This window comes from Schistocerca piceifrons, chromosome 5, assembly GCF_021461385.2.
Source record: "Schistocerca piceifrons isolate TAMUIC-IGC-003096 chromosome 5, iqSchPice1.1, whole genome shotgun sequence".
NCBI lineage: Eukaryota > Metazoa > Arthropoda > Insecta > Orthoptera > Acrididae > Schistocerca > Schistocerca piceifrons.
In genome coordinates, this window is record NC_060142.1 from 465530580 (window position 1) to 465544483 (window position 13904).

At 37.2% G+C, this 13904-nt stretch overlaps 1 protein-coding gene across 1 annotated transcript in view; it reads left to right on the forward strand.

Moving 5' to 3' along the window:
- LOC124798029 (probable ATP-dependent RNA helicase DHX35) overlaps positions 1-13904 on the forward strand; it is a 214155-nt gene that overhangs the window by 151050 nt on the left and 49201 nt on the right. Inside the window, exon 7 of the mRNA XM_047261243.1 lies at positions 9750-9903. Within this exon, the coding sequence (XP_047117199.1) occupies positions 9750-9903 (154 nt within the window). The remainder of the gene's footprint in view (positions 1-9749; positions 9904-13904) is intronic.

Genomic DNA, 13904 nt, shown 5'->3' on the forward strand with positions numbered 1-13904 from the left:
AATGACAACTCCTTCTACTCCATAGAGGAATTTTTAGATATAAATTAAGAAAAAAGAAAAAAACCAAACAAAAGTATAAAAAAATTAAAAAATAAACAAAAAATAAAAAAAGTTGTTATATTAACTTAATTATGTTGTTAAATTAACTTAATTATGTCATGTATTGGAAAATTTGACTCGTTCCACATCATTACGAAACATCATATTCATGATCCATGGAACTACTATTAACCTAATCTAATCTAATCTATGGGTGGTATCTTTCTCCTAGCTATACATGCTTCTGTAGATTTACATGTACTAGCCGTTTCTGCTTAGCCATTTCGTACTTTCTGTCAGTCTCGTTTTTCAGACACCTGTATTCAATTTCACTTCCTTCATTTGTTGTATCTTTTCTTCTTTCACAAATTAAATTTAATATCACCTATAATATACAAGAATTTCTACTATAGCTTGCCTTTTTATCTATTTGATCTTCTGTTGCCTTCACAGTTTTATCTCACAAAGCTACCTATTCATCAGCTACTGTTATTCCTGTCCCCTGTTTCAGTCAGTCATTGAGTAATACTGCCTATAAAAACTCTCAACAACCTCTGATTCTTTGAACTTATCCAGGCCCCTCACCTTACATTACTGCCTTTTTGCAATTTCTTCAGTTTTAATCCATAGTTCATAACCAATAAATTATGGTCAGAACCCACATCTTCTCCTGGAAATGTCTTAAAGTTTAAAATCTGATTCCGAAATCTGTCTTGCCACTTTATACCTGCTTGTAAACAAAATGTCACTTTCAAAATCCAGTCTTCTTGTCTTGTGGCAAAATAAAATGAATTTATAACAGTTCGTAAACAAACACAACGATCCAAACATTATTTACAATAACTAGTCATTTCCAACATTTTGAAACTTCTTTCTGTACAGAAATTCACTGAATCTATGAATTTCCTCAGATTTTATGTCAAACTGACATTTCAGAGAGCAACATAAATTAAGTGATCATAATTGGTGGGTCTCAAGCCATTGAAGGTATGGAGAAAGGAAAGGTGCCAGGAAATGATATATTTCAATAGAAATGAATTACAGGTAGTTAATTATTTGCATATTCTGTGACTGTTAGTTGCAACCTTTTGGTATGAAATCGAATGAGTCTCTCTCTCTCTCTCTCTCTCTCTCTCTCTCTCTCACACACACACACACATACACACACACACACACACACACACACACACACACACACACGAAGTTGCAAGCAGTTGTGGTTTCAGTTTATGTTTGATGGAAATGCTAGTATCTGTTAAATTCTCGACATCTCTGAGTAGGTGATCAGTGATTTTTACAGATGAATACCTCATTTTTTTCTGTGCCACACAAAGCCCGAGTGATGGACAATTGCAAGTCATTTTTCCATTTAGTATTATATTTACAAATATTGTTGTTGTTTTCAAACTGTGATTGATTGTTGATATCAAACATCATAAGGTAGTATATGTACAGTGAAAACTAATAAATTTGAGACAATTTCTAGGCTGTATCTGCCTGTAGGGGACAAATTATTCAATACTCCCAGTAGATGCCTGTAAAAATAAAAGTAACCCACTACCTAACTTTCAAAACTAATAGTTCCTTCAGTGTGAAGGAGAGAGGGACAGGTTGGGGAGGATTAAAAAGCAAGGGCTGGTCACTCAGACCCCAAGAATAGAGCACATCACCTGTAGTGAGGATGGGGGTAGAGAAATATATTATGAGGGTGCTGTCAGTATACCCATATTTTTAAAGGGCTGCCTACAAGAGCCTCTAGAGCGGACAGCACATATTATCCTTACTATGTGCTTCTGTGCACCAAATACCTTTTCTCTCAACAATGAGTTCCCCCAGAATATGATGCCATAAGATGATAGTGATTGAAAATAAGAAAAATAAGTAAACTTTTTTGGCCTTTTTAGCTCCAACGTCTGAAATTATCCACAGTGCGAAAGTAGCAAAACATAGACATTCAAGAAGGTTTGTAATATGTGACTTCCAGTTCAGAATATTCTGTTTCTTTTACTGATTTCTCTCCATATATTATTCCTAATGGTCCTTGTGCAGTACTGAATCTCATGTACTGTGTTTTATCTATGAAAGCATGCTGAAAAGTAATTTTTCTGAATTTATTGTGTGAAATCTCTTAAAGATATTTAAATAAAACACACTTTATTAATCTTCTGCATCTTTTTTTCTTCATGTCTGTATCTTTATTTCTCAACATAGTCGCCCTGGCAATGAACACATTTCTCCCTAGAGACCAGTTTGTTGATATCATCACTGTAGGATGTTTGATTTTGTTGACAGAGCAACAACGTCACCATTACTTATACCACTATCAAAGTGAAGCCCTCAAAAGCGTTCCTTATATTTTGGAAACAGATGAAAATCAGATGGGACCAAGTTGAGACTGTGGGGAGGATGATGATCAATGATAGTGAATTCAAGGCGTCGGATTGTTGCGGATATTACAGCACTCTTGTATGGTCTGCCATTGTCATGCTGAAAGGATAGGGTCCTCCATGTGTGGATGAACTCTTCAAATTTGTGCTTTCAGTTTTTGGAGGATCTCTCACACATTAACATAGTTACATTACACACTGCCATGTTACGTGGTACAGTTTGAAGCCCACTACTGGCAGAGGGTTGCAACATGCATGGGAAAGTTGACCAAGTAATATGCATGACATGTAGTACATCAACCGATATTGAGAACAGAATAAAAATTCAGAGGCATTACTTTCCAGCATGCCCATGTAAATTCAATAACAGTCAGTTTTCAAAGAATCAGTTATTAATTTTCAGAAAAAATATTATTTACATTTGAAAATGTTGAAGTTACAGAATTAGACATGGTTATAATACTTGCAAAGAGGATTATTTATGATGGAAGATAATTTATATATAATAAGAACAAGAGTGTAACTAATATCAATCCTGGCAGTACAGCTTTAGTGATTATTTCCGACTCTAAAGTTGCTGTTTCATTCTGTACACTCCTTGAGCATCTTCATGCAACACTCTACATTCTTTTAGTTAGATAGAATGAAAACCAGGTACCAGCCTGATAATGTTTCTGTGGGAAAACACTGCGAACTGTACAAATAAAGGTTTTTGGAAGTCACAGGAAATCCCACTGGCAATATTTTGTCATTTAAATATTGCCTAACCTGATTTGTGAACTGAAAAATAGCATGTCCTTTTGAGAGAGCCATTGGATATCCAAACTGAGACTCAGTCTTTTGTTTTGAGAGAGGTATCTTGCATACATAACTTTTTCCAGTAACTTCGAGAAGAAAGTAAGTAGTGCGACTGAGCTATAAACATGATATTTGCATTTTCAGTCTGTCTTGAAATTTCTCCTGTAACGGTGATGGGTTGCATGTGTGGCTGAATACATTGCATATGCGTGAAGAACAGTATGTTAATACCTTATTTGAGATTCTGCCAACTATGTGAGAGTTTTTGGAATTGAAGTAATTAATTACATTTGCAATTTCTTTAACAGAGTATGGAATAACTGTAATTTTATGGCATGTATGTGGCATTCCTACTTGCATATAGTCTATTGCTTTATTCCTTGAACTGCTCAGAGCGGTCTTCTGAGGTACTTCAAGGAAGCAGTTGTTGTTGTGGTCTTCAGTCCTGAGACTGGTTTGATGCAGCTCTCCATGCTACTCTATCCTGTGCAAGCTTCTTCACCTCCCTGTACCTACTGCAGCCTACATCCTTCTGAATCTGCTTGGTGTATTCATCTCTTGGTCTCCCTCTATGATTTTTACCCTCCACGCTGCCCTCCAGTACTAAATTGGTGATCCCTTGATGCCTCAGAACATGTCCTACCAATCGATCCCTTCTTCTAGTCAAGTTGTGCCACAAACTCCTCTTCTCCCCAATTCTATTCAATACCTCCTCATTAGTTATGTGATCTACCCATCTAATCTTCAGCATTCTTCTGTAGCACCACATTTCGAAAGCTTCTATTCTCTTCTTGTCCGAACTATTTATCGTCCATGTTCCACTTCCGTACATGGCTACACTCCATACAAATACTTTCAGAAACGACTTCCTGACACTTAAATCTATACTCGATGTTAACAAATTTCTCTTCTTCAGAAACGCTTTCCTTGCCATTGCCAGTCTACATTTTATATCCTCTCTACTTCGACCATCATCAGTTATTTTGCTCCCCAAATAGAAAAACTCCTTTACTACTTTAAGTGTCTCATTTCCTAATCTAATTCCCTCAGCATTACCCGAATTAATTCGACTACATTACATTATCCTCGTATTGCTTTAGTTGATGTTCATCTTATACCCTCCTTTCAAGTCAATGTCCATTCCGTTCAACTGCTCTTCCAAGTCCTTTGCTGTCTCTGACAGAATTACAATGTCATTGGGGAACCTCAAAGTTTTTATTTCTTCTCCATGGATTTTAATGCCTACTCCGAATTTTTCTTTTGTTTCCTTTACTGCTTGCTCAATATACAGATTGAATAACATCGGGGAGAGGCTACAACCCTGTCTCACTCCCGTCCCAACCACTGCTTCCCTTTCGTGCCCCTTGACTCTTATAACTGCTATCTGCTTTCTGTACAAATTGTAAATAGCCTTTCGCTCCCTGTAATTTACCCCTGCCACCTTTAGAATTTGAAAGAGAGTATTCCAGTCAACATTGTCAAAAGCTTTTTCTAAGTCTACAAATGCTAGAAACGTAGGTTTGCCTTTCCTTAATCTTTCTTCTAAGATAAGTCGTAGGGTCAGTATTGCCTCCCATGTTCCAACATTTCTATGGAATCCAAACTGATCTTCCCCGAGGTCAGCTGCTACCAGTTTTTCCATTCGTCTGTAAAGAATTCGCGTTAGTATGTTGCAGCTGTGATTTATTAAACTGATAGTTCGATAATTTTCACATCTGTCAACACCTGCTTTCTTTGGGATTGGAATTATTGTATTCTTCTTGAAGTCTGAGGGAGTTTCGCCAGTCTCAAACAACTTGCTCACCAGATGGTAGAGTTTTGTCAGGACTGGCTCTCCAAAGGCTGTCAGTAGTTCTAATGGAATGTTGTCTACTCCTGGGGCCTTGTTTCGACTTATGTCTTTCAGTGCTCTGTCAAACTCTTCACGCAGTATCATATCTCCCATTTCATCTTCATCTACATGCTCTTCCATTTCCATAATATTGTCCTCAAGAACATCGCCCCTGTATAGACCCTCTATATACTCCTTCCACCTTTCGGCTTACCCTTCTTTCCATCTGAGCTCTTGATATTCATGCAAGTGGTTCTCTTTTCTCCAAAGGTCTCTTTAATTTTCCAGTAGGCAGTATCCATCTTACCCCTAGTGAGATAAGCCTCTACATCCTTACATTTGTCCTCTAGCCATCCCTGCTTAGCCATTTTGCATTTCCTGTCGATCTCATTTTTGAGAAGTTTGTATTCCTTTTTGCCTGCTTCATTTACTGCATTTTTGTATTTTCTCCTTTCATCAATTAAATTCAGTATCTCTTCTGTTACCCAAGGATTTCTACTAGCCCTCATCTTTTTACCTACTTGATCCTCCGCTGCCTTCACTATTTCATCCCTCAATGCTACCCATTCTTCTTCTACTGTATTTCTTTCCCCCATTCCTGTCAATTGTTCCCTTATGCTCTCCCTGAAACTGTGTACAACCTCTTGTTCTTTCGGTTTATCCAGGTCCCATCTCCTTAAATTCCCACCTTTTTGCAGTTTCTTCAGTTTTAATCTACAGGTCATAATCAATAGATTGTGGGCAGAGTCCAGATCTGCCCCTGGAAATGTCTTACAATTTAAAATCTGGTTCCTAAATCTCTGTCTTACCATTATATAATCTATCTGAAACCTTCTAGTATCTCCAGGGTTCTTCCATGTATACAACCTTCTTTCATGATTCTTGAACCAAGTGTTAGCTATGATTAATTTACGCTCTGTGCAAAATTCTACCAGGCGGCTTCCTCTTTCATTTCTTAGCCCTAATCCATATTCACCTACTACATTTCCTTCTCTTCCTTTCCCTACACTCGAATTCCAATCACCCATGACTATTAAATTTTCGTCTCCCTTCACTACCTCAATATTTTTTTTTTTATCTCATCATACATTTCATTAATTTCTTCATCATCTGCAGGGCTAGTTGGCATATAAACCTGTACTACTGCAGTAGGCGTGGGCTTTGTGTCTATCTTGGCCACAATAATGCGTTCACTATGCTATTTGTAGTAGCTTAGCCGCACTCCTATTTTTTTTATTCATTATTAAACCTACTCCTGCGTTACCTCTATTTGGTTTTGTATTTATAACCCTGTATTCACCTGACCAAAAGTCTTGTTCCTCCTGCCACCAAACTTCACTAATTCCCACTATATCTAACTTTAACCTATCCATTTCCCTTTTTAAATTTTCTAACCTACCTGCCTGATTAAGGGATCTAACATTCCACACTCCGATCTGTAGAACGCCAGTTTTCTTTCTCCTGATAACGATGTCCTCTTGAGTAGTCCCCGCCCGAAGATCTGAATGGGGGACTATTTTACCTCCGGAATAATTTACCCAAGAGGACGCCATCATCATTTGACCATACAGTAAAGCTGCATGCCCTCGGGAAAAAGTACGGCTGTAGTTTCCCCTTGCTTTCAGCCGTTCGCTGTACCAGCACAGCAAGGCCGTTTTGGTTAGTGTTACAAGGCAAGATCAGCCAATCATCCAGACTGTTGTCCCTGCAACTACTGAAAAGGCTGCTGCTCCTCTTCAGGAACCACACGTTTGTCTGGCCTCTCAACAGATACCCCTCCATTGTGGTTGCACCTATGGTACGGCTATCTGTATCGTTGAGCCACGCAAGCCTCCCCACCAATGGCAAGGTTCTTGGTTCATGGGTGGGGGTGGGGGGGGTGGGGGGGGTGGAAGCAGTTATTAAATACATTGGCTACCTGACTGCTGGAAGGAAAATTGTACGAACAAAAATTCCCTTATTATTTACATAATGCAGAGGAAGACATTTCCCCAAAATCAGTACAAAGCTGTGATTTTTCTGCTTCATAACAGATAAGACATGAAAAAGTATAGCTGTAACACAATGATGTGCAAAATATTCACTAAAATCATTTCCAAAATACACAGAAAAGAATTAGATTTTAATCAATCAAAGGAAGATAGAGATATTAGAAATACATATAGAACAAAGGGCCTTTTTTATGTAATTAGTAAAATTATGGAATGGAATAGTGAGTGTGAATTACCGCCTTGCCTAGGATACATAGCTTTTGGGAGCATTTTTTGTTCAGTTTCAATAAACTCTATACCAACAGCCCTTGAGAAACAAGACATTGGTTGAACCCATCTTAATATACTGAAGAATAAATACAGGGGGTGGATAAAAATATGGAAACACCAAAAACAAAACATTACCAGGCCTAATATGATACAGGAAATGCATTGGCATTCAAAACAGCTTCCAGTCCTCTTGGTCTGGATAACTGCAGGTCCTGTATGGTTCCAAGGGAGATCTAACACCATTCTTTTTGCAAAATAGTGACAAGTTCAGGTAATTATGATGGAGATGGATAGCAATTATGCACCCTCCTCTCCAATGTAGACCATGAAGGCCCACTAATATTGAGATCTGGTGATTGTGGTGGCTTGGAGGGATGCAACAATTAATCCTTGTGCTCACAAAACCACTTCTGGACAATGTGAGCTGTGTGAACAGGGGCTCTGTTGTCTTGGACCACATCTCCAATGGGGAAGAAACATTGTACCATGGGATGAACCTGATCAGCTAAAATGGTCACATAATTCTTTGCTGTAATGCCCATGGAATACCGCAATTGGCTGCTTTATTTTCTTCCATTGCTCCATAATCCAAGTTTTATTGTTTTGGCACCACATTTTCCTTTTACTGACAGTTGCATCACTGATGAGTGGGTTTGTAATTCCAGCTCACCCTGCAATTCCCTGCTCATAGCGCTCCCTTCATGTTGTTTTGATGCTGACAGGGTTTACGAGTGTAACATTCAGTTCTGCAGTGATTTTTGTAGCTGTCCTCTTATTTTTCTCAGAATCCTCTTCAGTGTCTGTCTGTCATGACTACCCAACACACACTGCGTTGTGACTTATTGCATGATTTTTTCCACTTTCTGTGTACACAATATAAATCTTTGATATGGTGCCTCTTGTAACACCAAAGACTTTGGTTCCCTTGGTTATGGGAGTACCCACCACACAGGCACCAACAATTTTTCCACATTTGAATTCACTCAGCTGCACATTAACGCACTCACAGCTAAACAGAACACTGCTCTAATCATGACTGACAGTTGCAACATATTGATGATATTGCACAGGTGCGATTTGTAGTTGAATACACCAGCGCAACCTGCAGACTTGGCTAGCATGTGTATTTGTGTTCAAGCATGCATTTATTGCAATGTTTCCATGTTTTTTTCCAACCACTGTGCATACAGTACTACAATTTCCAGTATTTATCAGAACATTGAGAAACTCAGAAACAGAAGAGAAATCGGACAGATAGAGGAGTAAGAATGGCTTAGAGTGCATTTGGTAAATCAATAAAACTGGATTCCCAACGAATTTGAAAGAGAAAGCATACAACAAATTTGTTATACCAGTTTTTACTTATGACAGTGAGACATGGATATGAAAATCATTCAAAAATTCAATAAACACTGGAGAGATGCACCTGGAGAATTACTGGAAGAGGCACGAAAGTAGATAACTTGTTTAAGGAATGTGCTAGAGTGTAACAAGTGATTATGACTGACTGTAATTAAAATAAAATAGAGGTGGGCAGGCCAGAGAGTTAGGAAAATTGATGGTAGGTTGACCAAAGAAGTATGCTGGTGTAAGCGTAGGCTTCCGCGGCCGTCGTCTTCTTCAATAAAATTCTTCAGGGTATCAGACCGCATCGTCATAATTTAAAATGCGCCAACGTTTCGGCCAGCGTTGCAGCTAGCCTTCATCAGGGCCTTACGTTAACTGATGCTGGTGGATTCCCAGAGAAAATATCTAAATGACAACATAATATAAGGTGGGTAGATAACATTTGAAAACATTCAGGAGCAACCAGCATGAGCATAGCAGAAAACTGTAATTTATGGAAAAGTCTGAAGGATGCTTTCATCCAGCAGTGCCTGACGATGATGGTGATGATAATGATGATGGTGATGGTGGTGATGACAACTGCTTAACCATCACTGATGTTAGATTATTTATGTTCTGTTAACTAGAGTCAGTCTGTTTAAAATTGTGTTAATTTAACATCTAACTTTGCAGGAGTGCATAAGAGACACTAATATTACGCAGGCAGCATTGCTCAGGATTACTATTCACCCCACAACTTCGTTTTGCTAGTACCTACAACTATTTTCCAAATTCCACAAAAACTTTCCTGTACACCTTGTTGGACTTCCTGAGAAGAGGGATGTAGTGGAGAGTGACTTCGACACACTGGAATTGATTTCAGAATAACTTAATTATTTAATACATAGGCTCAGGATCATATCCTATTCTAACTCAATATTTCATCGAAGTTGTCAGAAAGCTCCACAACAGTGAATTCGCTTCTGCAGTATAAAAGACTTCCAGCTGGCTTACAAATGTTTTATTATAATTTTGTTTAAAAAAACTTTTAAGTTATATGTTTTCATCCATCAAAATTTTGCCACAAGACTATTTTGATTATTACAGAAAAGGAAGAATCTTAAGCTGATTGTCACTTCAGCTACAGTTGATGCTGAACATCTTAAGAACTTTTTTAGCCATTCACCCAGTAATAAGGATACTGCAGTTATTATGAGTGTTCATGGAAGGTTGTATCCAGTCAGTGTCTATTATCTAAAAGGTGAGAGAATATTTATTTATTATGTTAAGTTATAGGAGTTACATGTTCTTCACAAATAAAGTATTAGGTCAGGTAGTCAGAACACTTAGTGATATGTCACACTGGCACAACTTTTTGTTTTAAACTACAAATTGATTATCATTCAGATAAACTTGATAAAACATACAGAACTGGTTACATTACCAACAAAGCAAAAATTATTGAGAAACCGTCTTCATAAAGCCCTCAAAAAGGTGTTACCTGTGTATCTTTATTTATTTATTTTTATCTGAACCAGTAAATGAATTTTAGTACATTGCTTGCACATATGATATAGAGCAAATCAGGTTGTAACACAATTAATTTATAATAACAATAGTTATAAATGGTACTACTATTAATGGTACTACTACTCAATCAAAGTAAATAATAATATAAAGTGACTATGTATTAAATTATTTAATTAACAATTTTTGGTAGGTCACCTTTACTTATTATCATGCTCAGAAGCACAGTAGAAGCACTGCTGAAGGAAGAATTGTCCCAACTTTATTTTAAATGTGTTTAATGCCAGTATACATTTTAAGTAAGAATAGTATGGTTATTTTACATAACTCCAGCATCACATACTCCTCTTTTGCATGAAGTTGTATGTATTGTGCTCGGTGCATGTTAAGCTTCTGCCTAGTCTCGTAAGATTGTAACTCATAGTTACATGTGAAGATGTTTTCTTTCCTAAGATGCTCTCTTTTGTACAGATTAGTGTTTCATACATATCTACAAACAAGGCAGAGACAGTATTTTACAGGTGTTTAAAAATGAATGTATAGGAATCCCTGTATTTATCTCTTTGTGTGTATTTTTTTGTATTTTAATTTTTTGTGTTGTTGTTTTAAAAGTGTGGAATTCCTCCAAAAAGTGATTCCGTACATCATTAGCGACTGGATACTGCCATAGCACATTGTCACCACTGACAAGTAGTTTGTGTTCTGACTTAGAATTCTAACAGCATACAAAAGTGTATTCAGTCTTTTATTTAGAATGTTAACATGCATCTCCCACTTAAAAATGTTTACCTAAAAATGTCATATTACTCGCTTTTTTCCTTTAGTGGTGAAAACAGAGTTTGCAGGATTGAGATTTTGGATGGTATGAAAGTTAACTGCCACAGTTTTTTCAGAATTTATGATGAGCCTGTTTGTTCTGAACCAGCGTGCTAAACTTTGGATTACTGATGTTGCTGTTTCCGGCAGATTTTCCTTACTATGTGATCTGATTAGTGTTGTGACTCGCTGATCTTTCAAAGTGCCGCCGCGCAGTTACGCGCATCCTCTACATGCGGCGCTGTCTGCCAGCTATGCAGCAGCCGCGCCACTTAAGCGGCCAGCCAGCCAGCGGCTGTTAGACTTGGACTCAGTGCTGATTTGACTGTTACCGTGTACACATGTCTTACTTTGTCTACTTGATCTGTGACTTACATGTATTGTGTCATCTCTGAAATATATGTGTTCAACTTGACATTATAACAATTGGCGATGAGGTAGTGATTTTTGTTTTCCATCGTTGACCCATATGTTTCCATGGCTACTTTAGAGCAACTATTGCAAGGTCTCATAGAACAGCAAACGCTTCTCACAAATGCGATTCGTGAGTTCGTCGCGGCATCCAATGCGAGGCGTCTCTCGTCATTGTCTATACCTCCTTTTCCTCCTTACGACGAGACGGCAGAAGACTCGTCTGATTACGAAAAACGTCTTCGACAGCACTTCTTGGCATTTCATGTCGCGAACGAACAAACATGTAAGTCTCTGTTCCTTTCATGGATTTCACCTCAGATGTATCGGTTGTTGTCGAAATTGGCGCCTTTGAAAGATCCTGTGTCTTTGTCCTTTGCTGAAATGTGCTCACTTCTGTCTGTCTATTTTCAAAAGCAAAGGCATGTGGTAGCCTCTCGTGTTGCCTTTTGTCGTTGTTAAAAACAACCAAATCAATCCTATTGCACTTTGGCTGCTGAACTTCACGGCCTCAGTCGAATGTGTCAATTTGTTACTGACGTTCGGGTCATTCCACATCAAATCACCCAATAAAAAATAAATTTTACACCCACCTCCTTAGATTTTCATGAAATTTGGCTCAAATGGTTCTAATACCATCCTGACAACACCTGCAAAATTTTTTTGCTGTATCTCTTATAGTTTTTTTTTAATAAATTTTTTAAGTTTTTATGTTTTGCGTTTTCTGAACCTTCCGAAATGGTAAATTTGATTTGTATTCAAAACTTTAAAATTGCTTATCTTAAAAACTCGTCTAGATAAGATCATGAATTTTTGCAGCAAGTTTATTTATTATACATATTTGAAGATAAAAATGATACTATTAAAATATATTAATATTTTCTATGAAAAATATATATATATGTATTTTTTTTCTTTTCTTTTTTTTAACGGATATTTTGTTTTATAAGAATTGCAATATCTAGAGTCTCAGACCTGATAGAATGCTCAAATTTGTTTTAATTTACTCTTAAACATATAGGCTACTTGATAAAACAAAAATAATGATGGCTTTTTAACATGTTTATTAATTATAGTAGATTACATTAGAATTATGTACAAAGATATTGTACTTACGACACTTATGTATAACCCAACTGATTGCTTGAAACATTGAATTTTTTGAGTAATTTTGTCTTTTTAATAAACATTAATGCTGATTCAACTTGTTTTTCCACTTCATCCAAGAGCTTTCAGTTCTTTTGATACAGTCTTTATTGAAGTAATACATTCTTCCAGTGCCGCTTGATTGAGGTGCGTCTACTACACAGACTATGTGCTCCAAAGGCACTATGCAAGAATCTTCTCTTTCAGGCCAATAAAATGATGCAGCTGGTCCTGAAGGATGTAGAAATAGAATTTCTGCATCTTCTTCATCATTGAATATTGTTTTTACCAGTCCAAAGTACCAGTTACCATCATAATTTACAGCCACATAGCTATTTATGGATGGTTCAACACGAACCCAATCAGAAGATGAATGGAAAGAAAAGAGTAAGGAGGGATTTACACTATCTGTAGTCCTTCTAATTTCAAGGTTGTTTGTTGCAAGTGGTTTGAAGTTATGAAAACTTGTTGTTCCAGGAATGGTTCAGGTTGCTGAAAAACGGTTTTCTAGTTTTAACCGTAGCAAATCAGCTTCTTTTTTGTCAATAAAGTGAAAATGAACACACATCGATTACTGTCATTATTTGTTCTTTGTCTGAAAGCTGTAGACCAGCTTTCCTTAAAATTCTTTTGATAGCTCCTCCTAGGCCATCACAAATTGACTTCCCATGACTTGTTCCAAGAAAAGTGTTGGGCCTTCAAATTAAAGTCTCTCAAGTGTTCAGTCAAATTTTTAAAACTGTTTCTATTTTTGTATTGCCCAGCACAACCATCTGTAATGAAGTGAGCTGAGTCAATGTCAGTATGATGCGATGACAGACACTTTGTAATTTCTTTTTGTACAAAGTTAACAAAACCAGTATCACATTCTTGGTCATCACTAATAAAACATTGGTTGGAAACAAAAACATTGTTTTCCTCATTGCTTAGAAAAACTCCAACTGGGTGTAGAGTACAACCACATCTATTCCAGTGGTAACTTTGGATCTCATTTTGTATAACGAAGGAATAATTTTCACTGAAACCCATCACAATAATTGCTGTTTTGGGTGGTGGGTCTTCTTTCAATCTTTTAAAGGCTGCTGATTGGGATTTTGCTATAAACGAGTGCGGGGTGAGCTTTTCCAATGACCTAACCAATAAAGAAATGTAGTCTTCAACACTGATAGACTGTTTGATCATTTCTGCCCTTTCTGTGTTAACCCACTGACTGATTACAATTTCTTCTTCTAAATCATAATCTTCACTTAGTTTTTCAGCTAAGTACTCAGTTAGTGCAGTATTTGCAGTACAGCTGTCGCAATGACGTAGCATGCAGTTTTGGTTTTCCGTGTTGCACACAAGCATCTTAATTAGGTCTTT